The following is a 27,570-nucleotide window of genomic DNA, read 5'->3' as shown; positions in this document are numbered from 1 at the left end:
ACAATCTATATTTTCTCACCAGAGTTACTTTGCAGACAAATCCATCAACATCCTGAATACTGCAAATAAGCTACCGTATTATTACATTTTTACTCAATAGATTCTTGCTTTTCTTCCTTTTCAGGGGTCTCTCGTCGCCAGGTCAACGGCACCCCTCAGAAAGGCTTCGTGAGGCCGGAGCAGCTTTTTGAGGGCAAAGTGAGTGGTGCAGCTTTAGTGTTGGTTTTCTAAAGAAACGGTTAGTAAATGTGATTTTCTCTTCTGGCTTCAGGACTCTGAAGCTATCTACCAGTGGCTGTGTGAGTTCCAGCTGGAGCAGTACACATCCAACTTCATCAATGCAGGATATGATGTGCCCACCATTAGTAGGATGACCCCCGAGGTACGTTGGCATCGGTAGCATCAGGGTAGGCTTCATGAGAATTTACTGATTTAAATGGGACCCGCATTGACAGGTAAAAGACAAAAACAAGAAAAAAACTAAAATGGATAAAAAGAAAACATGCAATTTATTCAGGAGTCAAATCAGAAAAACTAGCTAAACCGATTAGATGAACTAAATATCGCTAAAAGAGCTAAAATAGCTAAGACCACCAGGAGAAGTAACAAGGGAATGAAGCTAAATTTCAAACACTATTCAATCCCTTGCAAAACACTTAAAAATCCAAAATGGCTTAAATGGTATAAACGTTTAAAGGGGTCATATACTACATATTCTCAACATTTTCACAAGGGTCTCGTTGGTCCAAAAACATTGTATTTAAAGTTAATTGCCCCAAATCCAGCTTTTCCTTGTTTTTCATCTATTTGAATTTTGGATCATATGAGCTGCATTCAGAATCTGCTGTGTCTGTGTGAGCTGGACTGACTCCGCCCATACATGCCCATCTTGGGAAGAGAAGGAAGTACCGTCTCTCGTGGCGTCATGTGCCAGAGCAGAGCTGCCCAATAGTGGGAGGGTCAAAGGGAGGGCCTACCTTGATTGGGATTGGATAAACCCCCGATGACACTGTATAGGGTTTGATTTCTGATTCACTCGTTAGAGCACACACTTTTTAAAAAATTGCAACAAGCCAGGGAGAGCGATGAAAAACTTTCTTCATTTCTGGGGCGTCATTCTCGGGTATGGGGACACGTGTTACTGTTGGAAAACCATTAGAAAATGAATTTAGCATAATATGACCCCTTTAAAATGACTAAAAGCAGCTGTAAGCACGGATTATGTCTGAAACCATCATAAAAGGAGGAAATACTAATACCATACAAAGTGGCTAAAAATGGCCAAAAAGAGTCAAAACAGTTTAACTGGCTGAAATAGCAAAAGTTGCTGAATAAAAAATTCAAGTCACATGAAAAGATAAAATAATTGTGATTAGCGTTTTGAGGCAGACTGTTCTTATTTCCACAGGATCTCACAGCGATCGGAGTGACCAAACCAGGACACAGAAAGAAAATCTCCATGGAAATCGGGAAGCTGAGTATCCCTGAGTGGCTCCCGGATTACATTCCGGTGAGGAATCTTCATTAAATTCATTAAATATAGTTTTTCTGTTCTCTGATTTGTTGTGTTAGCGGTTTGTTTTTGCCTCTGTTGCTCCCAGTCGGACCTGGGGGAGTGGCTGAGTGTGATCGGACTGCCTCAGTACCAGAAGAGGCTGAGCGATAACGGCTACGACTCCATCACTATTGTGAAGGACATCACGTGGGAGGACCTGCAGGAGATCGGCATCATCAAACTGGGTGAGGAAGATCACGTCTGTTAATCTGGAGTCTGTGGAGTGTTCAAGAATGACTTCCCACCAGGAAGTGCTTCTAAACCGTGTTTGCTGCATGTTGCAGGCCATCAGAAGAAGCTAATGCTAGCTGTGAAGCGGCTGTGTGACCTGCAGCGCTCTCGTAACCATGCCGACCGAACCGGAGGGGGGACCCTCAGACGAAAGCCCCCCGCCGCTCTGGAGCTGGTGGCCATCGAACACAATGTGCACGCTCAGATCCGCCCCGACGCGCCGGCCGATGAGTGCTGCCCCTCCCCCCGGACCCCCAGGGCCCTGCTTTCCTTCCAGGACAGCGAGCTGAGCGCCGAGCTGCAGAACGCCATGATGGGCCGGGCGGGAGGCGGAGTCTCCCAGACGTTCGTCATCAGAGGGGTGTCCAGCGCTGCGGGAGGGACCGCCATGTCGCTCAGCCAGGAAAGCGTCAGCATGCGATCCAGGGGGTCAGGGAATTCTGGGAATTCTGGAAACTCGAATTTGGGGTATTCCCAAGACCACCCGGCTGCTTTATCTTCAGCCAGGATGACGAGCCGATCAGAGGAGAGTCTGGGGGGCGGAGCGGGGGATGAGTCCAAGCAAGGGAAAGAAGGCAGTCCTGGGGTGAGGAACCGACAGAGACCCCCTGAAATGTGGGAGCAGCAGAGTCGGTCTGCGACCCCCAACAAAGTCCCCTACTCCCCCATCACACCTCCTCTAACTCCCAGCAAGATGCCCCGCTTCGCCTACCCCGCCGTCCCCCCAAAGGCCAAACACTTCCAGTCCCCGAACCGTCTTTATCAGCCTCAACAGCACCCGCCCCCCTCTTCCTCCCCCTCCTCCCCTCCGCCGCAGGCCTCCCCCACTCAGATGGCGTTCAGCTACCTGCAGGCTCAGGCCGGGGGAATGAATAGCGCCCCACGGCTGCTCTCCAAACCTCTGCCCGGCGCAGTCCCACTGTTCGGACCCCCGCCCGCACAGCCCCGGACTAATGACGGCCAGAAAGTCCCGCAGAAGAAGCGCAGCCAAAGCCTGAATCGGTATGCTCTGTCGGACGGGGAGCCGGACGAGGATGACGACCATGGTCCACCCCACACGCCGGCTTCCTCTGCCCTCATGCCGTCCTACGCCACCTTGTCCCGCCGGCCAGGACGTGGTCACACAAGCGCCTCGGGGTCTCAACGCCACATCAACCGCAGCCATTCGTTTGCGGTGCGCTCTCGGCGTAAAGGCCCTCCGCCCCCGCCGCCCAAGAGGATGAGCTCAGTCAGCAGCAGCCCCGTGCGCCAGCTGGAGAATGGCCAAGAGCAAGAGGCGGAGCTGAATGGCAGCATGGAGGCGGAGACTGTAGGATCCGTGAGGAGCATCGCTGCGAGGCTGGAAGGAAGCAGCAGCAGCAGCAGCCCGTCCAGGAGGATCGATATCCCACCGAGTCACATCCCAGGCTCTCCTGTTTTTAGCCCCGTGTCCTCCCCGATCCTGCATGGGTTTCCTGCTCACGTCATCCTGCAGCACTCCAAACCCGTCCCTGTCTTAGGTGTGGGGGGTCTGAGGAGGGGGGGCAGTGAGAGAGCAGAGGGAGGACTGGACAGATCAACAAGTGCAAGTACAGAGGGAACATCTGTCGAGAAAGCACAGAAAACTGAAAGAATATCGAATAGTGCTACTCCATCCCCAAAGCACAGGTTCGGGGAACACCTACCTTTTGCCGAAGAAGGAAACCTCACCATCAAACAGCGGCCCAAGGTCATGGTGGTGGGTCAGGCTGAAGTTAAGACCGCCTCAGATCCGGTCCAGGCACCAACCAGCCTGGAGCTTCCAGAGTTTAATCTGAAGGAGTCCGACACGGTGAAAAGACGACACAAACCCAAAGACAAGGACTCGTCCACACCGGAGGAGCCGACCACCCCCAGCAAGGGAGACCCTCGACCTCAGACCAACAGCTTCCACTACCACAGTGAAGTCAGCACAATGAGCGAGGAGGAGATCCAGAGGCCGGGCCACGTTTTCCAGCGAATGGGTTCTTTGGGTAAAGGTCCAAAGCCTCCAGTGTCTTCCAAGCCTTCCAGTCCCTTCAAACAGCCCCCGAACAACGGCCCAACACTCCCTCCAAAAAGTCTCTGCTCGGTGCAGGCTGGCGCACACACGGCCATTCCTAAACTCACCAGCGTGCAGATTCACACGGTTTCCCCGAAGCTGAGTGGCAGCGTGCACACTCAGCCGTGTGTGTCCAGTCCTAAACCTGTCAGACACCCACACACAGTCCTGCCCAAGCCCGAGGGTGCGCAGAAAGCTGCAGCCCTGACGGGGTCCAGACTTCCACAGCCCAGCACAATGTTTGCACCAACAGCAGGTAACAGTCATCAAAAATCAGAAGGTTAAAGTTCTTATCCAACGTTCCTATATCAATCATCCATCATGAATGTCTTTTCTTGTTCCACAGGACACAATGTCTGTGGAGTTCAGAGTGTGGCCTTCACTGCCCCGCCCTCCTCGGTACCGACCTCCTGCTACCCAGGTCAGGTCTCCAAAGCAGGAGGAGCCCCGGCTGGTGTGGCCGGGCTGGAGGTCCTGGCCCAGAAGAGGCTGGAACAGACCAGCACGTCATTGGAGGCGGCTCTCAAAGTGGTGGAGAACCGCCTGGCACAGGAGAGCAGTGCAGACGGGTGAGAACAATTAATGATCTGAGGTCAACATGAGGCAAGACACGTGGCTACGGAATCTACCTGACTGATCAAAACAAACTGGTCATTGATTTAGAGTCTGAAACTTAAAATGTCTGCCATCGCAGGAGAGTGAAATGAGTTAAAACTCTCTGCTTTTCCCCCCAGCGGCTGCGGTACGGTGAAGGCAGCAGGAAACATCCTGGACGACATCGGAAACATGTTCGACGACCTGGCCGACCAGCTGGACGCCATGTTGGAGTGACCCACCCCACCCCCGCTCCCACACACAGACTTTTTTCCTCCGATCAAATAGTAACTTGAGGAACTTTTGACAGGAAACAGGAGTTTCCATTTCCTGTCCTCTGAACACTGTCCAAGAAGGGAAACGAGGGTCCATCTGATTCACTTTACTGTACATGTGTAGATGAGTTTATGTGGATGTGTGTAGTCAGATATCTTTATACTGAATTTATTGACTTCCAAATGTATTTATACTTTTTGTTGTTGTTTTTTTTTAACACAGGGACTTCCTATCGACTGATTCACTGCTGAAACTGTCTACTCTCCATGAGCAATACTCTGCTCCAATTTTAAATACATTGTAACTAAAGATACACTTCACTGGATTAAAAGCAGATTATTCTATTTGAACGTTGCTCTTTTACCAGTCTTTTTTTGTCCTGCACAGGTTTCTCTTTTAGAGCTCACCTCGGGGAATCATGGAGCACTAAGCTGCTCGCCAAAGTGTTTAGAAACATGTTCAACCTCAAAACAAAAGAAAGGCAATTTCAAAGTGACTCAACACAGCAAGTTCCTGTGTAGCCAAAGCCTCCAGTGCACTAACGTTTGATTTCCTGATTTCCCATGATGACCAGCCTCTATCTATCTATCCATCCATCCATCCATCCATCCATCCATCCATCCATCCATCCATCTATCTATCTTATCTATCTATCTATCTATCTATCTATCTATCTATCTATCTATCTATCTATCTATCATCCATCCATCCATCCATCCATCCATCCATCCATCTATATATCTATATCTATAGATATAGATATCTATATAATTCCTCATTAGCAGTGTTCAAAGACCTCAGTTATATCTTAATTTGACTATGAGATATGAAGTCGTTTAAAAAAGGGGCGTGGCCTATTTTTCTAAAGGTGCTAAAGCTCAAATAGTTCAAAATGTTACTTTTGAATTCTTTGTGCTTCACATTTGAAACTTTCCAGGGCTGTTAAACATTATTTAACCCCCCTTTTTTTTTTGTCCCCAAATCACTTGTGAGGTTCCTCAGGGATCCATCCTTGAGCTTCTTTTATTTAACATTCTACATGCCCCCTCTGGCTCAGTTCATGGCACACTACAACTTCTCCTATTAGGATTATGCAGACGACACAAAACTCTATATATCAGTTGTTTCCAACACATTGACATATTTACATTCATTTTTATAATGTATAGTTTTTATAAAACAATTTACATATAACTACAACTCGTTTTTTAATGAAAAAAAGATTTTAAAATAGTTACAACTATTTATGTTGAGAAGCACACAAGTTAAATACTGTATGTTGAATTTTGTTAGGATTCCTTGTTGAAAGAATGTAAATATTTTTGATAGCAGTAAATACTCAAACTTGATGTTTTATCAGGTCAGCTTGATCTGGGAAGACAACACATGCCACTAATTTCAATACAATTATTCAACAGATAGTAATAACTAGTCATTTTCAGGCAATTTTGAAGAGAACCTAAAATTACGTGTTTGCACGTGAAATTGTTTTATTTTTCAATTACAAAAAAATTATCAAATAAAATATTTCACATCTTGGGGTGGGGAAATGTTTTTTTTTTAAATTATTTATAGGAATCTTTCTATGTTTATTACAGTAAAAACAAAGTAATAAAATTAAGATAACTGGTATATTTTGAAAGTATACTAACCAAAATGTGAAGTTGGGAAAGGGGGCGGAGTCAGAGAAAAACGTTTGATCATAACCCCCCAACCCCCCAAACCTCTAAAATGTACAGATTCTTTCCAGATGCTATTTTTCTGCAAACATTAGACTCAGACATGTTTGAAACGGTTAAGAAAGACCTCCACTTTATTTACACACGTTTGCTTTGATCGGAGTAAACTCTCCGGAAAAACAGACATTAAAAATGGAGATTAAAATGGAAGATTTAACCTTCAAAGGGAACAAAGCCCATTTCTATCAATTAAGAATCATATACAGGCATTGAAAAGTGAATTTTATCAGCATCCAGTCGAAAGAAGAGGTCTAGAGGTTTGAATCCAGAGTCTGCTCGGGATCAGAGGAGTTCATCAGCAGGTAGAGACGTTTGGAAAGTTCTGGACCGACTCTCCGTGTGGTGGAGGTGACGCCTTCTCCTCTGCGGATCAGAAGCTCAGAGAGCAGAGAGACTTTCTCTCGCTCGTTCCTGCATTGACTGTAAGCCTGCGGACAGACGGGTTGGGCATGAGGAAATGACTGATTGTTGAAGTGAGAAATACAAATGTGCATCTCATTAAAGAGCATTTAGAGAACGTTTCCTGGGACAGTGGCGTTCTGATGCCAGTTACCTTCTTGAGGAGCTGTGGGGAGGGAAACGCTGCGAATATGGCCGCCGCCATGTCTGGGCTGACTCTGTGGAGCTGCTGGATCTGTCTCTTCCAGACCTGCAGCAGGCCTTTCCCGGCCCGGTCCACCCGCTGGCCCCCCGCCCACTCGCTCTCCAGGTGGAAGGAGAAGCCCGTCTGGTCTCGCTCTCTCCTGAGGAGACACGAGGAGGAGGAGGAGGAGGAGGAGGAAGAAGAGAAATTGCACAAGGAGATAAAAAAAAAAAGAAAAAAAAAGACCACTCACTTGAAAGGGGCCTCGGCCACCGCCTTGGTTGTCATGGCAACGTGGTTGCAGAAGTCCTGCCAGGTGGACAAGAAGCGAACAGCGACGCCAGTGTGAAGCTGCAGGTGCACCAAGGCCTGATGGGATGTGGGGCGATGAGAAAGTGAGTCCGTTGAACATTATCGTTTCATTTCTGCCAATAACTTTGAATAGTTTATATAAGTTCAGTTCACAGCGTCTCTGGGTAAATGATGTCGACTCAGCCTGAGTGTGGCTTACACTGCGAGCAGCAGCCATTTATCCGAGCTACTTCTGGAATACAGCCTCCGTTACACCTTTTTTAAGACCAACAAAAAAAGTCGGCGGACTGTCATTGTCAATGCTAATAGCGTATTGTTCTCTGCACGAACCCACCTCCTCCACCTGAACTCGGGTCACCTCCGGCAGCAGCTCAGCTCCTCCCTCCTTCCTCCTCTTCTTTGGTTTTCCTCCTGCCGCCTCCTGTCCCACCACAGCGTCTCGGAGTCTCTTCTGGGTTTTGGACTTGTGCGATCTGGGAACAAAAAGACAAACTTTTTCTTTGTTTCTATCGGAACAATCCTTTTCTCTGTTGTTTCCTCTCGTCACACAGTTCCCAGCCCTTGCTGCATGTACTTCACGGACATGTTCAACAACACAATAAGAAAGCAGACTGAAATATGCTGTTATGTTCATGTCTTCAAAACTCTCCCACCAAGTGTGGGTCGTGGCCCAGAAGGTGCTAAATATGGCCGTGAGAGGTGAATTAAAAGGTTTGCGACACTTTATTTTGTAATGAAATAAGAAGAAAATGATAATCCACCTTTATTAGTGCAGTGTGCCATCTGATGGCCTTTCCCTCAGATCCACATCGAATTATTCTCTTTCTGGAACAAAACTTTCAAGGAAATTCATCTAAGTGTCACAATGTGATCAGATTGTGGATGTTCGGGTTGACTTTGTCCAGGGATTTTATAATTATAAAAATAGCTGTTGCTTTCTAGAGATTGAGAATGACTACTTTCGTCGATAAGACTTAGGCCTCTTTTATGACAAAAAAAATTTATTAAAATTTCATTTGAAAAGTTGTCGTGTAGACGGGGTCTTCGTCTGAACCTCAGAGAGGTCTGAGCTCCGACACACAACGTTGTCGTACTTGAAGTACTGGTCCAGTTGGATGACGGCCAGGCTAAGGAGCTTGTCCGGGTGCTGCCTCTGTCGCTCCTGGACCCAGGACGTCAGCGAGGGGCTACCGCTGGCCCACCCACGGCTCTGCTCCTGGGTCACAATGGGAAGGTAAACTCAGACAAGTTCAAATAATCTCAGCAAAGATGAGCGAACATGTAATAACTGTATATCAGCTAAACTCATGTAGATTAACTCATTTAAGAATTTAGATTACACTGAAAAATCGAAGTACTCAAATTATAAAACACTCATATTACAGGGGAATTCATTCTTTATATTTTAATCAAAAATCTACATGTTCAACTGAAATGAGAAGATTTTCGTGTTAATTTTTGTTGTAAGTGTAAACGGCCCCCAGGCTTAACAGACCTGTACGTAGCCGTGGATCAGCGTGATGAAGTCTTCCACCGTCATCTGCATCACCACGTGAGCCTCAGGGACACACACTGCTTCACCTGTCTGAGGTCGCAGCGAACAACGCTGTTACTAAATCGCGTGTTTGACAGATTTTTGCTGTGGCGCTTCCTTGAAGCAAAAGAAGATGGGGTGTGTCTCGTCACCTGTGCACAGGGAGTTCTCCTCATCCAGCTCACGCTGCGAGGGAGGGCTTGTTTCTCGATGGCACAGCTGCAACCCAGAGCCTGAACGGTGGCCAGCAAAGTCCCTCCTCCTTCCAGCTGCAACAGAGCTGCACGCACGGCACAATCAGATCCACTTATACGTTCACTTAATGGAATCACCCACATAAACGATGCCTCCAAAGCAGAAGAGAATCTGTACCTGGGTCCGCTGCCACCACCATATGTTTGATACACTCCTCTGGCCTCAGGGCCTTGGCAGTCTCTGCCAGAGCTTTCCTCTCTGCTTTCTCCCTCTGCTGCTCCCGTCTGAGCGCCTCCTTGTCTCCCTGCTGCCTCTTCCTCCTCAGGACCTCCTCCCAGGATGCTTGGCTCTCCTCCGTTGTCTGCTTGGCAGCTTTCTTCCTGACAGGTGAGCCAAGACGCACTGGAGGTAGAGCAGGAGGGCCCCCCTGGTCCTCCGGGGGCCCTCGGCCCACTCCCATCACTTGATGTGACTCCGAAGAGCCGTTCTGGTGAGAAAGCTTCGAGGTGGTCCGACTTGCTGTCGAGTGTAGCTTGGAGAGTTTCCCATTAGTGGAAGTGGAGGAAGCACTAATCATATTCTCTCGCCTCTGTTGGAGTCTCTGAACCAGAGGGACGTGAGGCGCGTCGTCATCAGAATCGCTGCTGATCATCATCACGTCGGCCTTGCTCTTCACTACAGGGGAAGAGGCGGACGGCTCTTCAGCATCATAGTCAACGGGCTGTGGTTTATCAAGCTGTCGACCAGACTGGAGGAAGTCAAACACTGGCAACTCATCGTCGAGGTCACTGGTGGAATCACTGTAGCTGCCCATGTTCGCTCATCTCCTGGATGTGGGACTGAGGAGGGAAGAATTATACCAGGACCAATGATCACAAAGTTCTTTTTCCTACAACCCTGATCTTAATGTGAGAGCCAAAATGAATATCACTTTGTACCACAAGACCTGGGGGGTGTCACAGTATGAAAATACCTCTAATTTTACCCATTTCAATAAGAAACTACCAATTAGATCCCAAGTGATGCAGCTCTGAGCAAACACCAGGGTTCACATGTTATAATTGACCAGTTTAAGAAGTTTTGAATTATTACTAAGTAATTTAATAGCGTCACGGTTGACAAACTAAAGTGTTAAGATCGCCATGGAAATATATCCGCTCAAAGCCGTGTGTTTTATTGAAAAGGTGTCAGTGATGCACAGTGCTTGCTTCCAATAAACAACGAAAATCAATGATAGAACATCTAACTTCATGCTGCGTAGGGGCAACATAATAACACGACTAAAAAGGTGCGATCGTTGCTTGCAATGGACAAAGATCGAGGCGAAACTAGAAAAACAAACCGTGTAGTAGAAACCTAAATCAGTCAGTAACTCCTGGGTCATCAGTTAACAGGGAAACCACTTACTCCGAAACACCGGTTCGATTACTTCTCTGAGGAGAGTCTCGTCCTTCCGTTGGAATAACTAAGAGGTGAGATAGTGCAACTTGGTGAGATCTACGTAATAACTCCAACCTACTGTTTGCGATCGTGCATTTTGCAGCTTTAATCGGCACATGTACCAAACTTCAGCTCCATTTATAATTTTACCGGGCAGAAAGGAAATGCTGCGTTCAGAGGGAATACGACATCGGTCAACTTCCTCTTTGTATTTAAATGTATCTAAGGTACGTGTGTAGGTATTTCCACATCGTTAAAAAGTTTCTCTTTGTTGACATTCAGGTGTCAGGACAGCTTTGGTCGGAGTTAATCTTGGATTTTATTTTAGGAGAGACATCGAGTGCCAGAATAAACTTTTTTCCGAAAAATTTGAAGGTGGTGGAAGTGACGTCAGGTGGTTACGTACGACGTAGGTCTTTGACGTTAGCCAAGATGGCGGCGCACTTGTCCTTGATGCTGAGGTCCCGAGGAGGTGAAAAAAAAGACTAAATTAATGTTTTAAAGCGCTTAAATGGGAATGAATCCATTAGTTATGGTAACGCACAGATAAAACACGTGTCTTTATGAGAAAAACAGTTGTTTGTAAGTTGTGTTTGGCTTCGTAGAGGCTGTATTAGCCCGCTGTGCTAACTTCAGGTGTTACTGGATGTTTCTCCGTTTTTGATATAATCTAGATTAGGACTAAAACATGTGGTGCTTCAGTACTGTTACTTTTAGTGATTGGCCGTTTCAACTTTTTTTAATTGAACAAAATTGCAATTTACGAAATGTGTTTGACACTAACATTGTTTTGCCTTTTCTGCTGTGCAGTAAACAAGCGTCACGAAATACAAGCTGATATATGTACAACAGTGAAAAGATAAAAAGATAGAAAAGGATGAGGCTAGAATAAACGAATATATACAAGCTTAAGTGAAATAAAAGCCTCAAAGGTAGAAAATAATGACATAGATTTTCATGAACAGCCAGAAAATTTGGTTTTTTTGTTTAAAAAAAAAAATGTTTTCACTTGAAATGTTGACGTGTAAACAAGGTCTTAATTCCCTGTCTGTAGTTTTTAATGGTCTCATGAATCTCTGGTGGTCACAGGTCTGCTGCTTCCTGCTTCTCATTCCCCTCTGATGGACTCGGTGAGATTTGCCTCCAAAAAGTCTGGAGGCAGCAGCAAGAACCTCGGAGGAAGAAGCCGCGGGAAGAGATATGGCTTCAAGAAACTGGACGGTAATGGAAGACTTAGTTTCTCAGTGCAGACGTACAAACTCTACACAAGACATTCTAAGGGGTGAAATGTGAGGAGGAGTATTGGAGGTGAAGCTTTTTGTGTGTTTGTCTGAGTAAAACACAATGAATCGATGTGTGTCGAAGTGCTTCTTTCACACCCGAATGTGGCCGTCGCCGCTCATCGTTGCTCTCTTTCTCTCTACAAGGTGAATTCGTCCATGCCGGTAACATCCTCGCAACACAGAGACTGATGAGGTACCACCCGGGAGCACATGTAAGTTCCAACTTATTCTTAACAGAAAGTGTAAACGCTGTCAAAGGTCAGGGCTCGCATCCTTCCAAGATTGTGTATGAAACCCGAGGGGACGAGGCCTTCAAATGCAGCCGTTCTGTGCTGTACAATATAAAACATGCAAACTGCAGCTGCGCTGCTGAGCATCGCTATCACAAGCTGACATGTGCGGAGTAATCAAATACTCAGTTTTCACACCTTCATTTGGTTTGCTTTCACACTGCGGGTCTGTTTTAGGTTCATAAGATTTTCAAAGCTGTGTTGTGGTGCTGAAGTTGTCGTTTGAAGAAGCCTCTCTCTCCCTGAAGGTGGGGATGGGAAAGAACAATTCGCTTTACGCTTTAGAGGACGGCCATGTCAGGTTTACCAAGGAGGTGTACATCCCCCCGCCCCGCAGCCCGGAGGCCACCCAGATCATCACCAAGCTGCCCAGAGGAACCGTGCTCTACAAAACCTTCATCAACATCTTTCCCGTCAAACAGGAAGGGAAGTTCAAGCTGGTGGAAATGGTCTGAAAACGGACTCTGATTCTCAGTCCGGTCTGGATCAAGAAGGACTTGTTTTCTTGGTTTCTCAAGGTCGTCAGAGACATTTCCACTGTAGATTTCCCCACAGAGTTACAAAGCCCTGTTGCCATCTGCTCAAACCCCTGGAATAACGTCATAGATTGAAACTATGGGCAAGTTTAATGTACATATAAGTAACATTGTGAAGTCAGTGGTGTGAACCATATTAAAGTTTTCTGTCAGAAAGTGTCACACTGAGAGCTTTTTGTCTTCTTTTTATTGAAATGACTTCTCTCTGAAGAATTGTTTGAACCGGCGAAGACCAGCAAACTGAACTGGAAGAAACCAGCAGAATGCAATATCCTATCTGTCCACAAGATGTCCCAAAATCACTCAATTATATTTCTGTTGTTCCTGAGCTTGTGATTTTTGGCCTTTTGTACATTGCTGCACACAGACTCCGGAGATCAGTTTCTTCAGAGATCTGGATTCAGGAAGAGAATATAAAATACACCCCCACATGTTTTCAGCCTCACGGCTCATGATGTCTTTCAAAGAAAAAAAAATCGCTGGCTTTAAATATTTGAAAAATGCTTGCAAGCTTATCTAGAAAATAAGATAAAACTTGAGATATAAAGAAGCGGCGCTGCCTTTAGTGTCGGTAGTATGCAGGGGGAGTGGCGGGAATGCCTGGCACGATGGATGGGAGGATGAATGCAGTATGAATGATGGATGTGAAGAGGGTCACGGTGGGCATGCGTGTGGATTCTCAATTGAGTCGTCCTCAGATACATAAATCCCTGGTGTTGTTTTTCACAGAGCAGTGTGCGTGGTTCGTGATTCGGGTTAAACAGTAACATCTCAGCAGAGATACTGTTTAAAATTTGCCTCTAACGTGCAGCAACACTTCAGTTTGAAATGGAAACGTGTTTCCTTTCATTGTTCGCAAGAAATAACGGTAGTGGAGGAAGTGCTGTGTACTCTTTTAGCCATTTTAACATGAACTATTTTATTGTTTAATTCAATTCTTTAACGTGTCAGAGGTGCACCCTGGTCTGGTTTCTTATTACTTCGGAGTTTCGTGGCGGCGTAATCATCAGATTACAGTGTATCAAGGGAGGGAGACTTGTGTTGTATTTGTTAGTCTTGCCGCATAGAAGATCAAACCACCAACCCTGGGATTGCTGTGCCAGCGGCAGCTCACAAAACAAACAGAGCTGGGTTAATCGACCAAATGTAAATGTGGACATCAGGCATTTCGTGCACAGGGAACTTCCTGTTACAGTGACACAGCACGCAGGGTGAAATACTATAATAATAAACCTCTTTCACTTATTAACGTCTGCTCTTTGTTTCTGTGTTCACTCCGACTAGGAATAGAACCACCTATTGGTGAAAAAAGTTTGAGCACTCGTATACCATGAATCTGTAGTTGTGTACTGTGAGTTGCGTACCAGTAGAATTTTCTTCTCTCCACAAATACAACACCACACTCACACATTCACAAATTCTTAATTACATGCACTTGTATCAAAGTGGTACGTGGAGAAACTGGGCCCTTCAGACTGGTGCGGGTGAGTCAGAAGGACTTTTTTTATCTAGTGTGTAAAACTGTTTGACTTGCAGGTGTTGTATAATCTGGTTCATCAACATCAGGGTCCAAAGAAAACTAGTCACTCCTTTGTTATTAATGTTTTATATCGACACCATTCTCCGAAAAAGAACAGAGGGAAACCTGCCAGTAACTGAGTAGTCATGAAGGACTTTAGGAGTGGACTGCACGACTCAGTCATCACCATTAGAAAACCTTCTGAAGCACAGAAAAGTATCAACTGCTCAGACACAAAGCAGCAGAATTCACCTCCCAAAACAATTTCTCTTATCAATCGGTTGATAGGAACAACAACAAGCTGTCGCTTGGAAACAAACTCGGTGCAGGACGTCAGGAGGAGGCTGCGGATGTCCAATTGTGAATGTGAGAGTTTTCACTGAAGTCTGAAGAGTCACAAAGTGTGTGGACGGACAAAGTATCCAGAGACGCAACGTCCACCGGTGAAACTTCCCGGGAATGATGGAAGGTTTCCTCGTACGATGGTGGAGACTAAAACACAGAGTCACAAAGGAAATACAAACATTCTCTACAGAAATACATTTACAGTTTGTGTTATATCTTCACTTGGTATCAGCAAGTAGCTAAAGGTTACTACTCGTAGTTGTACTTTAAAAAAAGAAAAGGGGGTATTATTGCGTCCCTACTAGCGAGGCTATATTAAAGCGTAGCTGCTCACCTCGTCGTGGCTGCCACTGAGGCCGAAGCGCCGAGCGATCATGCTGTGGATCTGTCTCTGCCTGTCCTTCTTACGAACACTCTCGTAGGAAGGCAGTCGTGGCGGAGGGCCGTCCAGGTGGTAGTCACTCGGCATCCCGATGATAAACAATCCTCCATGAAGCTAGAATTCACATTGCATACAGAAATAAATGGTCTGATGTGACATTTCTGGCTCACTTTCTCTCTGCGTCCTTCGTACTTGTGGTCCATTTGTTCTCTGGTACAGAGGCGGAGCGTGTTCAATACGAGCGACGCTGATCAGGGAATGTCTGCTGTGGTAGTGTGGACGGTCTTCCTGGGACAGGAGAGCAAAACAGTATGTTTAAACATCTATAAATATCAGAAAAACAGGATTTTCATTTATGTTACGTCAACGATAATCAGGGCAGGAGGAACAACCTTGGGGTGTTTGGATATACGGCTTTATGGGAAGTGTGAAATGTTGAAGGGGTAACTGTCCGGGAGAAATATTACAAGAACATCTCAAAGGAAATTTAGTGTGACGAGATGAATGGGAGGTTTTTTTCACAGTTTCACAGTTGTTTGGGATTTATTCGGAAACGGTTCCGCGTTAACGTTCCAAAATCTAATCGGTTGGTCCTTGGAGGATGAGAAATCATCCCTGACAATTTCATGGAATTCGGATGAGTAGTTTTTTTGAAAAGTTGGTAAAAATTCATATAAATAAATAGACAAACAAATAAATAAATGAACACGTAACCTTCTCAGCCAACTTTGTTGGTCGCCCAACTTTAATTGGTGAAGGTATATATTTTATACCTTTATATGGTGGAAACTGTGTATATTGGCATATACAGTTTCCACCATAAATAAATAATGTTTGTAGCTGAAGGTGACTCTTCTAGATTTATGTACTGATCCAGTTGTCCTGGTTTTTGTTTTTGAACTGACTTACATTCCTGTTATTCTTGTAGTTCCACTTTTTTTTTTCCAGTTGGAAATACAAAAATCCAATTAATTTAGAATTGTATTCTGTCTCGTATTGAGAAAGTGCCAGTTACTGTAGTTTATGTGGTACTGGGAGTATCTGGGAGCACTTACTGTATACTGCTGTGCACTGTGGGGTGTGAATCTGCAGCAGAGGGGGTCTTTCCTGCACAGAACCGCCACCAGCATCAGCATCACCAAGCAGAAGGCTACACAGGACACTGCGACAGAGAAGGAGACAGCGTTTTGTTTTCTTCTTCTCCCCATCCACTCTAATCGACAGAAAACTTAATCAAGGTGAGAAGAGAGCGGGACCCACCTGATGCCACGATGACCGTCAGCAGCTCCGGGGCCATGGCAGACTTCTCTGCACACATAATCTGGCAGTTTCAAGCGGCCCTGCCCTCTGAAAACATCAAACTCCTCGAATAGATTTGTTCCTCCAAAATTTGTTGCAGATGCCTGATACTGTGCAGTTCCTCCTGGATTAAGCACAGGGTAAACATTAACTGGGTTATAGGAGGGAGGTTGTTCTTTCAGCTGCCTCCACTCGGACAACAGCGGCTGTGTGCTTGAGCCTGGTGCAGACCCCAGTGGAAGTTCATGGACATGCAGGGAAAATAATGGATTTCATGTCTTTGTGTGGATTTGCTGCTATTATCAAACCTTTTCAACCTGTTTCGTCAGGTTTAAATGGCAATGAATGAATTCAGCAAATTGTTTTTCAGTGACACTTCAGTGACACTTAAAACAAGAATGTAATTCTATATATGCGGTTCCTCTCTAATCTGAAGCAGCCTCAGCATTTCCTCCACACCCTTAGAAACTTAAAGGAGACATATCATGCTTTTAAATCCTTCCTTTTTACATATAAATCATACAGTTGTGGTCTATATAAAGCGGAACTGCAATGCTTGGGTCTGAATTCCTCATTATTAGAGCTCCACAGGCCCCTTTTCTACCCCTTTTCTGATGTGCTTCTGAGAGCAACTCGTTTTGGGGCGGTCTCTTCAAATGCAAATGAGACACTTCATACCCCTCCTCCTCTCCAGGTTGCAGAGGTGACACTCGGTTCAACTCCACCCTGTTCGGCCATCTTTGTAGTTTGATAGAACAGATACAATTATCTAGCGGCGCAGAAACTTTATATTCACACATTATTTACAAAATGTCAACAACGGAAGATGTGTCCATCCAGCCATACATGTTGGAGCCAGAGTCGGACCCGGCGGAGCGAGATGAAAATGACGATGATGCACCTACAGAACAACGTCTTCATATGGATGTAACGCAATGGTGTGTTACTATATTTACACTAACTTCTCCATCCATGCCCACTACTACAATACTGCCTGTATTACAACGACTATTTAACACAGAAGTTACATTATAATCTAAAACGAGCACACAGCGCTAACATATGAAGACGGTGCAACTGCTAATGCTAACAAAACAATGACAGGGACGTCTTATCATCACACTTTTTAGCGTTATATACAGCTTACCGAAGTGCTCTGTTCGTCGTCTCCATAGATAGAAGGAACTGACCGCTCAATCAGACCAAGTCTTTCGGCAAATCCTTCTTTATACTGGCGGAGGTTGCTGAAGCAGTCGTCCTTAAAGTGCTTCGCGCACACAAAAATGACCTTACCCACAGATGTGGGTACATTTCTGTGAAAAATAAAACTCAACCAGGCACTTCGAAAAGGTTCTGATGCTGGGAGACGGTGTAACGAAGCTTGTGGGTTACTACATCCAACAACCGAACATTTCGACTTATCCTCTCGTAACTTCGGCACCCTTAGGTTGGACTACAAAATCGCAGTGAGAAACAAAAATGGTGGATTGCTCGAAGTGTCGATGTCCTAATTTGGCAGTTCCGCCGGGAATACTGTGACGTAATAGTTCAAAAAACGTAATAGAGAATAGAAAAATCGAAACGGATCGCAAAATATGACCAAAACAGAATATAAAGATATCAACGGAGCACCTGAAGAGACTACTTTGAACTTTTCTGTACTTCTAAACACTCTAAATATACAACAACATGCATTTAAGGGCTAAAAAAGTGGATTTAGCATGATATGTCCCCTTTAAATGAACTTCTTCACTATTGCTGTAATTCATATAGATCACCAGCAGGGGGCGCTGCAACAGTCTTGCTCTGTGGTCTTGAGCCTCTGCATTGATCACACTGATGATAAAATGTTTCCACTCTGTAAAAAGAAATAGTCACTACATACATAAAAAAAAAGGTCTTATCACAGTGTTCCACTGATCTTGTGAAAAGTTCTGCTTCTTTCTCTACTTACACAACAACTTATTCTTGTTCAGTTTGCAACTGCAATGTCAGTGTTACTATGACCGGGAACACTTAAAACTTTAACTTGAAGCAGCAATGTAGCCTGACAGGATTTTTACATGGTTGCTTTTTGTCTTTTTATTGTTGCAACTGAACTCTTGCTATTTCACTGCAAAAAAGCTCACGTGGCCAGATATTCCAGACGTTTGTATTGAGCGGCATGTCAACTTGTTTAGAACATTCTGAAAAAGCTCATTCTTCAATCGGTTGGCTGGCTAACTGACAAGCTGGTTGGTTGGTTGGTTGGTTGGTTACTGGGGAGTGGGGGGGTGGTGGCTGAAAGACGACCATTCTCATCCCCGGAGGAAGTTTGTCTTCTTATTTCTCATACTCCGTTCAGCTTTTTATTTAAATTCTTACATTTTTATGTAGTGTAAGAAGTACGTCATTTTCACGCAATAACGTATTTCTTAAAGAAATAGGCCGTTTCACAAATACCCTTTTTTAAACTATGTTGTATCTATCATGATGACAAAAAAAACGTATAACTTTTTCATTTTACATGTTATATGTGCACAAATACAAAATGATAAACTTTTTGATGTTCTTCAGATGTGTCTTTATCTGGACTTATTTCAGCTCTGTGGATTTAATTCAGAAAGAGTGATCTTTCTTTGTGTATGTGTGCATGTGTATCCATCCATCCATCCATTTTCTCCTGCTTATCTGTTTCATGGAGGTGTCAGTCTGAGCTCCATCACCCAGATCACATTGCACCGATTAAGAACCTTTCCTGCGGGTGGTGAGCCCACAGGAAGGTGGCGCCCGGCGTGGGACATGAACCCACTACCTTGAGATTTTGAGCCTCATGCGCTACCATCTGAGCTAGCCGGGGGCATGTGTGGGTGTGTCATATGCAAACATATCACGTAACAATAACCGGTTCAGTTACATTGCATTAAAGTTCATGTCAACTGATCTGCCGTACAGATCGGTGATTATATTTAAAGGGTGTTAAAGTTCATTTTTATTCGTGTGGATGTTTTATTTATACATAAATGAACATATACATTTTATTTATATTGGTTCACGTTCATATAGATGGAATCAGTTTCTGGAATAAATGTTTCATTGAAATTCATCCTCGTCTCATACTACCATTGCTTTTAGAGTTGGTGGCTCAGAAGCTCAGAAGGCCCCGGGCAAGAGGGACAGGTGTGTTTGTTAGCCCCGCCCACATCCGACAGGCTGGCTTTTCCACCTGTGAGTGAACACAATGAGAGAAAGAAACCTGACTGTGCTTAGCCCCCTCTGCTCTCAGACATGGCTGCTCGCAGGAAGGAGCTGCTCTGTTTTGTTATTTTCGTATTAGTCAGCATGGTGCTTTGGTTGCGTTTACATGGCTTCCTGTCCAAGATAAGCAGGTGCGTGGATTATGTTAGATAAGAGTGCAAAAACCAAAAGAAGGTATCATGCTAATGGTTTTGTTTTTGCATCTATTGCTCCGGTTCAGCTGGGCAGCTTTGTCTTACAGAGCCGCAGAGGATAAAGGTTTGTTGAGAAAGACCCTCGCAGAGTTGGAGGTAAATGGAAATCTGCCCCAGAAGGTCACGGCTGAGACCCCGATCCCCATCCTCTTCAGGAAGTCCTTCACCAAGCAGCCTCGGTGGGACTTTGAGGACATTTATAACCAGGACGCACCGCCAAGACCGACGGTAAGTGGAGCAAGGTCATTGATACTCTATTGTGTTTAATTGACGTTCATTTAAATGGAAAAGCCTGTATGTCCTGTGAAAACATCAGAACACTGATAGGTCGTAGCCGGCTGCAGCTTTCCTCCAAAAACACTGATTTCCAAATGTCAACAGGGAAAACAGCTTTTTTTTTTTTTCCCTGTATTGGTTGAGGGTTCTCTGTCTGGTCACTCCTCAGATTACAAATGAACCCTTGCCTAACTAAACGCAGCCACATTGGCAGAAATCCGCAACATTATTTTTTGGAAGATCACGTTGAACCTGTTTTGATAGCAGCAATTCAGCTAGCGGTTTGAGATTCTCTCGCTTCTCTTCGTTCACTCTAATTTCTTCATTGAACATTCTCCCATCCCCAGAAATGCGTCCGTTCAGTGAGAGACTCAAAGGACGAAAAGTTCAAGAAGGCTTTTCTTCCCAACATGCGTTTGTATCTGCACAGAGACAACATCAACATGAGCGAGTGGAACCGACTGTCACATTTTAACAATCCGTTTGGTTTCATGGAGTACGAGTATGATGGTGGGTCTTTCCTTGGCATCATAACTGTTTTATTGTTCTGGTTGTTCCACTGATCCTTAACATTTTATCCGTGACGAAAAGAAGAGTTACACAAGACAAAACTTTCATTGCCACTGAAAACGCAACTTTTTAAAAAATTACCCAATTGTGGCCCAACATGCTAAGGGACATCATCTTCAGTGTTTCTGCCGTTGCCGTGTACATTTCCCTGGTATAGCTGCTCTCGCATCATTTAAAGTCTGTTCAAGGCTTGATTTAACCTTTAAAGCAGCAAGTTTTACGTGGTATTTTATTTTGGATCGACTGAACTTTATTGCAGACTGAGTCATCTTTAAAAAATATAAAACTTGCTGAATGACTCCATGACATGGGGAGAGACTCTCTCCGCCTGCATTCTGTTCATGTACGATCAAGTGACCTTACTGGTTTTGTTGCTTCACTTAACAGCTTCCGTTCAGTGAACCAGCAGCTCTTCGCTGTTTAGTGAAAAGAATAACTCCCTTTAACAGGGAAAAACAAGCCTCCTACAGAAGCAGACTCTGAGGTGGAGACGGCTCCATGGGGTGATGGAAGGAGAGGACAGACAGACAGACCGACTGTAGGGAGGGATTCACACCCGAAACCTTCAATGCTCTGATTTCACAGGGGTGCTTAGAAAGTACTGAGAATGGCTCCTTTGTCATGCAGAGGTGATGCCTTCAGTGAAGCTGATTCCAAAGCCGAAGGAGCCTCTTCTTCTCCCAAAACCAGGAGGTGACGGCTGCGTGCGCTGTGCCGTGGTGGGAGCCGGAGGAATCCTCTATGGCTCCAGAGTGGGGGAAGAGATCGACGCTCATGATTACGTCTTTCGGTAAGAAACGAGTGAAGACTATCATAAATACTTTTGACTGAGCACACGATGATGTAGTCATAAGTCACACTGATTAAAAGCCTCAGTCGTTTTATTATTCAAGCACATATACAATTACAGTATCAGGGCTGTTTCAGGCAAAATGCTGAGTTTGTCAAACTACAGTGGAGAGATTCCTAATTCTTTAGACTTTCCTATTTTATAAATGTTAAAAAAAAAAAAAACCCTGAGCGGGCTTCAACGTTACCCATGCTTGACGACGTCCGATGCCAGATTCAGCCACATGTGAAACGTGCCTTGCTGTGTTTGTGCGGCAGCGTGAACGGCGCCCTCACCAAGGGTTTCGAAGAGGATGTCGGCGTCAGAACATCCGTCTACGTTCACACGGCGTACTCGCTCACGTCCTCGGTTTCCTCGCTGAAAAACTACGGCTACACCGGCGCCCCTCACGACGAGGTAATGAAACCGGGACGGTGGCGCCGGGCGCCGCACACAACGGGATGACCTCTGCTCCCTTTGTCGTTCACAGGGTATAAAGTACGTGTTGATCCCGGAGCAGATCAGTGATTACCAGTGGCTCCCGGCGCTCGTAAAGGGAGAGAGAGTGTCGTCTGGTCCGTTCCAGGATAAGTGGTGAATATAAGTGAAGATTCTCACAAGCCTGTTTCCCCCACACATTGAAGACCCCCGTTATAACCGATCAAGCATTTAGAACACTTTCTACTTAGAGGTGTGGTGCATTCTGGGTCATTTTGGATCAAAAAGTGCACTGACAACACAAAAAAAAAAATAAAAGTAGTTTTCACAGTAAATTGCCGGCAGCTGTGGTTTCTGAAAAGGGACCGTAAAATTACGTTAGATAATTTTCTTCATTTACGGTAAAGAAATGTATTGATACCGTTAAAAACTGTAATTCATTCCATATTTTACTGTGAATAAAAAAGGTTTAACCCTTAAAAAAGAAAAACAAATGACTTAAAAATGTACAGGAAGTTACCATGAATAATAACGTTTGTGCCATGACATATCTGTTTTTTACTTGACACCATTAACAGTATAAATTGCATAAACTACAAATTTATTCAGTGACAATTTCTAGAAAATACTGTTGAGGCTCCCAGAAATTACTGCAAATATTAAGAATCAGACACATTTTTACCATAAAAGTCAGAGGGAATCAATTTCTACTATCAGTAAGAAGTTTGGAGATTCAATGTTCAATAACTGGGTTTTATCCAATAATATGGAAATTTGCTCTGGGAGTGAGCTTTTCCTTTTATCATAGATGTAATCAACAGAGGCATTTACTTTGACACTCAAACAGGAACAATGGCAGAAACACAAAACCGCCGTCACTCCTGGTTGCCAACATACAACTATTAAACTAAACTAGACCAACTAACTAATTTGATTAAAATGGTTTTACTTCTATAAATTCAATTTACCTCTAGAGGCCTTCACACACACACACACACACACACACACACACACACACACACACACACACACACACACACACACACACACACACACACACACACACACACACACACACACACACACACACACACACACACACACACACACACACATGAACATGTGAGTGATCACAAACAACATTTAAGTATCACTTAAGTGTCTATCAGGGACGTCAAACGTAAGGCCCATGGCCCAAAACTGGCACCCAAGAGGCCCCAATAGGGTCCGCCAAACCAGCAAATAGTAAAAGTATCAATACCATTATACTGTGTACAGTGAAAGTTTCAATTTAAAGGCTAATCTGGTACTATTTTACCGGTCCAGTCCACTCAAAATGAAACTGGGATTTATGTGGCCTTTGAACTAAAATGAATTTGACACCCCTGGTGTTGGATGGACACCTTGCTCTACTCAAAGCTCCTTTTTTGAATTTTGCATCTTGACCTTGATCAGTTACTTCGTTGTTCTTAAGATGCTGATCGGCATTGCATTTGATATGGTGGGAAAGCCTGGTAATTTATGCAATTGATGTCCAACCAGTTCTAGAGCCCGTTGGGACTCTGGGCTAAAAATGCAAGGGGGCCCTCCTTGGTCCAGTCTTAGGCCCTGTCCGCATGACAACGCTGTTTCATGTAACTGCATCGTTTTTGGCCGATCGTGTGTGAATCGTTTTAGGAGCTTGAAAACGGCATTGTTATGAGAATGAGAATACCGCCTCAACATTGTAAAATGGGACAGACAAATGTGAACGAACAAGATGCACGTTTGCTGCAAACGATGATGTCATCACCCCACCGTTAGACCCGACAACCCTTTCCACATCACTTAACGAGTCATCGTCTTCTGTTGTTTGTTTACAGCAGGGAAGCTTAATGTGCGTACTCTGCATGTCATCTTCTCTATTTCTGATGTATTTCTGTGGCAGAGTTATACCACCACCTGTAGGCCTGACATATGTACTACATTATTTTAGGTCGTTTTGATGCTGTCCTGTGGACGTAGATATTTCCTGAACCGATGCCATGTGGACGGGCACCTTTTTAAGAATAACGGGAAGAAAAGATTGTTTGGGCTTGTGTGGACAGGGCCCTAATTACTATATTATATTTAGCTTCAACAACAATAACATTTCAAAATGTTTTAATTCTAAAAGGCTGTGGAAAGCCCCAGCTGGTATTTGAACCCGGAACCTTTCACACTGAGGTACTAACCACTGCTCCAGCCATGTGGCAGAGTTCTGTTATCAGCACAATAATTTTACAATAGTACCACAATAACTGCATTCATCACCTAAATGCAAAAATCACATTGTCACTTGATATTAATTTTACGGTATCTCGTTGTTATCAGTACATTTAACTGTCAAAAATGTTATTCTTTTCGAGAAATAAAGGCAAAAATCACAGTATTGACTGTTTTAAATTTTAAACGTTTTAAAAAAAAATTTCCTGAGTTATTCTGTTACAGTGGTTAATTGTTATATCGACAATATGAAACTGTTTCAAACTTTACAGAGTTTTACTGTCGTGGTTTGACAGTTTTTCAAAGGAAAATCTCCAGACTTTTTTTTGTTGTTGTTCGTGGTTCAAACCTCGTCAGCGGGTCTCATCCTCCCACAGTTTAGAACCCCATTTACACGGCAATGTTTCAAGTGAAAGTGCATTTTTTTGTTTCAAAGTTTCATGTTTATACCGCAACGTTTCGAAAAAGTGTGACTATGGACTGGGAGTCATGACACTCCGGAGGAAACATTGTTGGTATCGTCCACCTACTGAGCATGTGCAAAAGAACTATTTATTACGGGCACGGTGCGCATGCGCAGTGGCAGCTTTTCCGACATCTACATGAGGACGGAGCCTGAACTTGGACTGAATCGGAGTGTTTTCAAAAACGTCCACCTTGGGAGCCGTTTTCAAAAACTTCTATTTCTAGTGGCTCAAAGCACCGTTGTCATGGAAACGAAAGTTTTGCGTTGTCACTTGAAAACGTCATGTAGGTGGCCTAAAAGTCGATGATCTACACCAAATGTATAGCAATATAAAAAAAAATATTCCCAATCTGATTAAATATTGAATAATTATCATTTTCCAATGTCTTCAGGCCACGGACCTACTATTCAGGGCAGTACAACGAAAGCCGCTTCTACGTTCTTCACCAGGACTTCCTTCGATACGTGCGGAACAGGTCGGCGTCCCGTCAGATTTTCTTTTCATAATTTCATCAGATTCACCGCACCTGTCCACACACCAGACAACACATGACCCCACCTGAAAGAAAAGGAGGGGGGAGGAGAGGAACAAGGGGGAGAAAGGCTGCCTCTAGGCGGAGCCAGACCCGGTCAGCGTGACAACATGGTATCATAGCTGCTGTAGTTCTACACTTTGATTCAACATTTTACATTCAGGTTTATTTTATTTATGGTTTCATCTTATGATTGTCATCAGTACATCCAGAGAAGAGCATCTTCCTCCACTGACCTATGTAACTTGAATTATAAAAGTATCTCTGGAGTTGCTTTCCTACGTAATCAGTTACTATTCATTTCACTCTTTACAGGGTTTTTTTCTCATCGAGTTTCGGTCAGGAATTCTGAGCTGCTTTCTGAAGTGAAATACTAAGAATCACAACAACAAAAAGTATGATTAAGTTTCTGCCCACACTCCAGTAGGAATAACTTAGAATTCTGTTCCTCCCTCGCAGGTTCTTGAAGTCTCAGAATCTCAATAGTACCTTTTGGGCGATAGTCAGACCGACCAGCGGGGCTTTCACTCTCTTCCTGGCCCTCCACACCTGTGACACAGTGAGATTTTGTGTTGTTCCAACTTGTACAAATACCAGCTGAAGTTAAAAACCAGAAGTGCCTCAATGTGTACCGCTCAAATCACGCAAATCTGTGTGGTTTGTTTTTTCACGTGTTTGATTAACATCAAATCGTCTTTTTGGCATTAGCTGGATCAAGTTAGAGAACAATGGTTAATATCCCAAATATCATCCAGATGGGACTAAACTAAAGTCAAACTGCATTTCTACTGGGGAGACGAGGATCTCTAGAGTATAAAATGAGTATTTGACATTGATTTTGTAGTTTTCTTCATCTATTTGTTTCTCTTGTTGTCCTCAGGTGAGTGCCTACGGATTCATGACGGACGACCATGAAAAGTACTCCAACTACTATGTAGAAAAGGACGAGAAAACCAAAGTTACCTTTTTTAACAAACATGACTACGTTCTGGAGAAAGACACGTGGAAATGGCTCCACAACAGCAAGATCATGCGGCTGTACCAAAGAACTTAAGCCGACCCAAGGACACAACAATGTTGAAAACAACAACAGAACATTTGATAAGCAATGTAGACCCCCCATGAATTAAACCTGGTTACTGTTCTATTTATACTGACTTTTTTATCGATTTTACATTTTAACAGACCTGTAAGGCGACTCACCCACTGAGGAAGACTCTCAAATGTGAAGTTAGAGACACCAGAGGCCTGCACTACGACACTGGATTTTCTGTTACCGAGATAACGTCAAGGATTCCCCCTGGGTTTTCCGCACTCCGACGCTCGCTCATTTCTCAGCGGGATAAATCACCCGGGTAACTTACGCTGAATGTCTAACCTGCTCCAAACGCAGGTTACATTCCTCTATAAAAGGTCAGCGCTCTGCCTCCTGACCAATCAGATCTCTGGGAAAATGACCTGTCCATTCTTAAACGATGGTGATTGGTGTGCGGGTTCAGCGCTGAGCTGCAGCTGAGTGGAGATGAGGAAGTATTTAGAGCGATCTTTTTGACTTAATAAAATAAATCCTGGTCACTGAGGCTTTGAAGGAGGTTTCTGTTCTTGACTTGTTCCAAGTCAGTTTTTCTCCACGAAGGGTTGATCTGTAATAATGAGGTTAATAATGATGATCACGTCTGACAGAACTGCAGAAACATATATTTATGGAGCGCAGAACTACTCGTGTCGTCGCGGTGATGAATTCATATTTCAACACAAGACAAACTCCGCCTCAAAACAACTGGATGGAAAATCGCAGATGAATTAATATGTTAGAATCTCGTGAAGTCACTCATTAATGAGTCAGAAATGTTTCAGACTTTGGCTGCGGCAGCAGTGTTGCTTTTATCCTGGTGGATGCGTTTTAATTCTTCCTATTCTCAGAGAATAACTGACCCTTCAGTAATCTGTAAACTGCCTTCAGGATTTCTCCGCGTGTGTGATTGGTCAGACAAAACTCCGCCCCTTTCATGTGAACGCTCACACTGAAGTCTGTGTTGAACCGGCAAGTTGATAACCTGCTTTTGTAGTAACCGGAACCAGGGTTTGAATCCCTCCCCAGGTTCTGTCCGTTTTCCCTGGTCTGGTTCTGCAGCAAGGCTCTATCTGTGACTCTGGTTCTGCAGGTTTATTCCTGCTTAAAGGGAGTTATTCATGTGAAAATGTTTTTTTTTTCTCTTTAATAGTGTCTTGAAATGACTTTTGTATTTGTGCTTTAGAAATGAAATTGAATTAAATACCTCATTTGAAAGTGAAGTAAGATGTAAAGGCTCCATTCAGATAAAGTTATAAACAATAAAATTCAGAAAATGAATCACAAACTTTAAGTAAATCAATGATTCTGAGTATTTTTAATCGTTCCTGTACTTTATATCTTATCCTCCCATCTTCACTCCTTCTCTCCTTCCTCCATCTATCCTCCCTCCACCTTCTCTCATCCTCTATCATCTTTTATCCTTTCCATTTTCTCTCCATCCTTCCTAATCCTTTATCCTCCCTCCTTCCTCCATCGTCTCACATGCGCCCCCTTCCACCCTCTCTGGATTCTCTCCATCTTTCCTCTATACTCCCT

The 27,570-nt window shown here is 44.2% G+C and overlaps 4 protein-coding genes across 6 annotated transcripts in view; 3 read left to right on the top strand and 1 right to left on the bottom strand.

Moving 5' to 3' along the window:
* LOC308106623 (CASK interacting protein 2) overlaps positions 1-5,070 on the top strand; it is a 49,545-nt gene extending 44,475 nt beyond the window's left edge. The window contains exons 15-21 of the mRNA XM_080458474.1: positions 125-198; positions 272-382; positions 1,409-1,510; positions 1,602-1,740; positions 1,840-4,101; positions 4,192-4,414; positions 4,580-5,070. Coding sequence (XP_080314600.1) covers positions 125-198; positions 272-382; positions 1,409-1,510; positions 1,602-1,740; positions 1,840-4,101; positions 4,192-4,414; positions 4,580-4,676 — 3,008 coding nt within the window. The 3' untranslated portion in view covers positions 4,677-5,070. The remainder of the gene's footprint in view (positions 1-124; positions 199-271; positions 383-1,408; positions 1,511-1,601; positions 1,741-1,839; positions 4,102-4,191; positions 4,415-4,579) is intronic.
* Positions 5,071-6,503: 1,433 nt separating this feature from the next.
* On the bottom strand, positions 6,504-10,681 carry eme1 (essential meiotic structure-specific endonuclease 1). 2 transcript variants are annotated; one of them, XM_080465308.1, is made up of 10 exons: positions 10,641-10,680; positions 10,486-10,543; positions 9,256-9,917; positions 9,036-9,163; positions 8,845-8,934; positions 8,444-8,565; positions 7,684-7,822; positions 7,291-7,406; positions 7,008-7,197; positions 6,504-6,882 (listed from the first exon to the last, which is right to left on the bottom strand). In XM_080465308.1, exons 3-10 carry the CDS (start codon positions 9,890-9,892, stop codon positions 6,706-6,708), a joined length of 1,599 nt encoding a protein of 532 aa, XP_080321434.1. In that variant the 5' UTR covers positions 9,893-9,917; positions 10,486-10,543; positions 10,641-10,680; the 3' UTR covers positions 6,504-6,705. The 2 variants fall into 2 exon arrangements, with proteins under 2 accessions (XP_080321434.1, XP_080321433.1); XM_080465307.1 differs by lacking the exon at positions 10,486-10,543 and having other exon boundaries at positions 10,598-10,681.
* A 247-nt stretch (positions 10,682-10,928) lies between these two features.
* Positions 10,929-12,789, top strand: mrpl27 (mitochondrial ribosomal protein L27). The gene is made up of 4 exons (XM_080465282.1): positions 10,929-10,990; positions 11,608-11,739; positions 11,946-12,013; positions 12,340-12,789. Exons 1-4 carry the CDS (start codon positions 10,951-10,953, stop codon positions 12,544-12,546), a joined length of 447 nt encoding a protein of 148 aa, XP_080321408.1. The 5' UTR covers positions 10,929-10,950; the 3' UTR covers positions 12,547-12,789.
* A 6,586-nt stretch (positions 12,790-19,375) lies between these two features.
* LOC308111176 (alpha-N-acetylgalactosaminide alpha-2,6-sialyltransferase 1-like) lies at positions 19,376-27,327 on the top strand. 2 transcript variants are annotated; one of them, XM_080465972.1, is made up of 9 exons: positions 19,386-19,540; positions 19,630-19,831; positions 20,227-20,389; positions 21,077-21,239; positions 21,557-21,695; positions 21,769-21,872; positions 24,819-24,902; positions 25,419-25,518; positions 25,840-27,327. In XM_080465972.1, exons 1-9 carry the CDS (start codon positions 19,440-19,442, stop codon positions 26,011-26,013), a joined length of 1,230 nt encoding a protein of 409 aa, XP_080322098.1. In that variant the 5' UTR covers positions 19,386-19,439; the 3' UTR covers positions 26,014-27,327. The 2 variants fall into 2 exon arrangements, with proteins under 2 accessions (XP_080322099.1, XP_080322098.1); XM_080465973.1 differs by lacking the exon at positions 25,419-25,518 and having other exon boundaries at positions 19,376-19,540.
* Positions 27,328-27,570: the final 243 nt, after the last annotated feature.

The sequence above is a fragment of the Lipophrys pholis genome, assembly GCF_963383615.2.
Source record: "Lipophrys pholis genome assembly, chromosome: 1".
NCBI classification, from domain to species: domain Eukaryota; kingdom Metazoa; phylum Chordata; class Actinopteri; order Blenniiformes; family Blenniidae; genus Lipophrys; species Lipophrys pholis.
The sequence above is the reverse complement of the archived record's forward strand: the minus strand, read 5'-3'. Positions and strand labels throughout refer to the sequence as shown.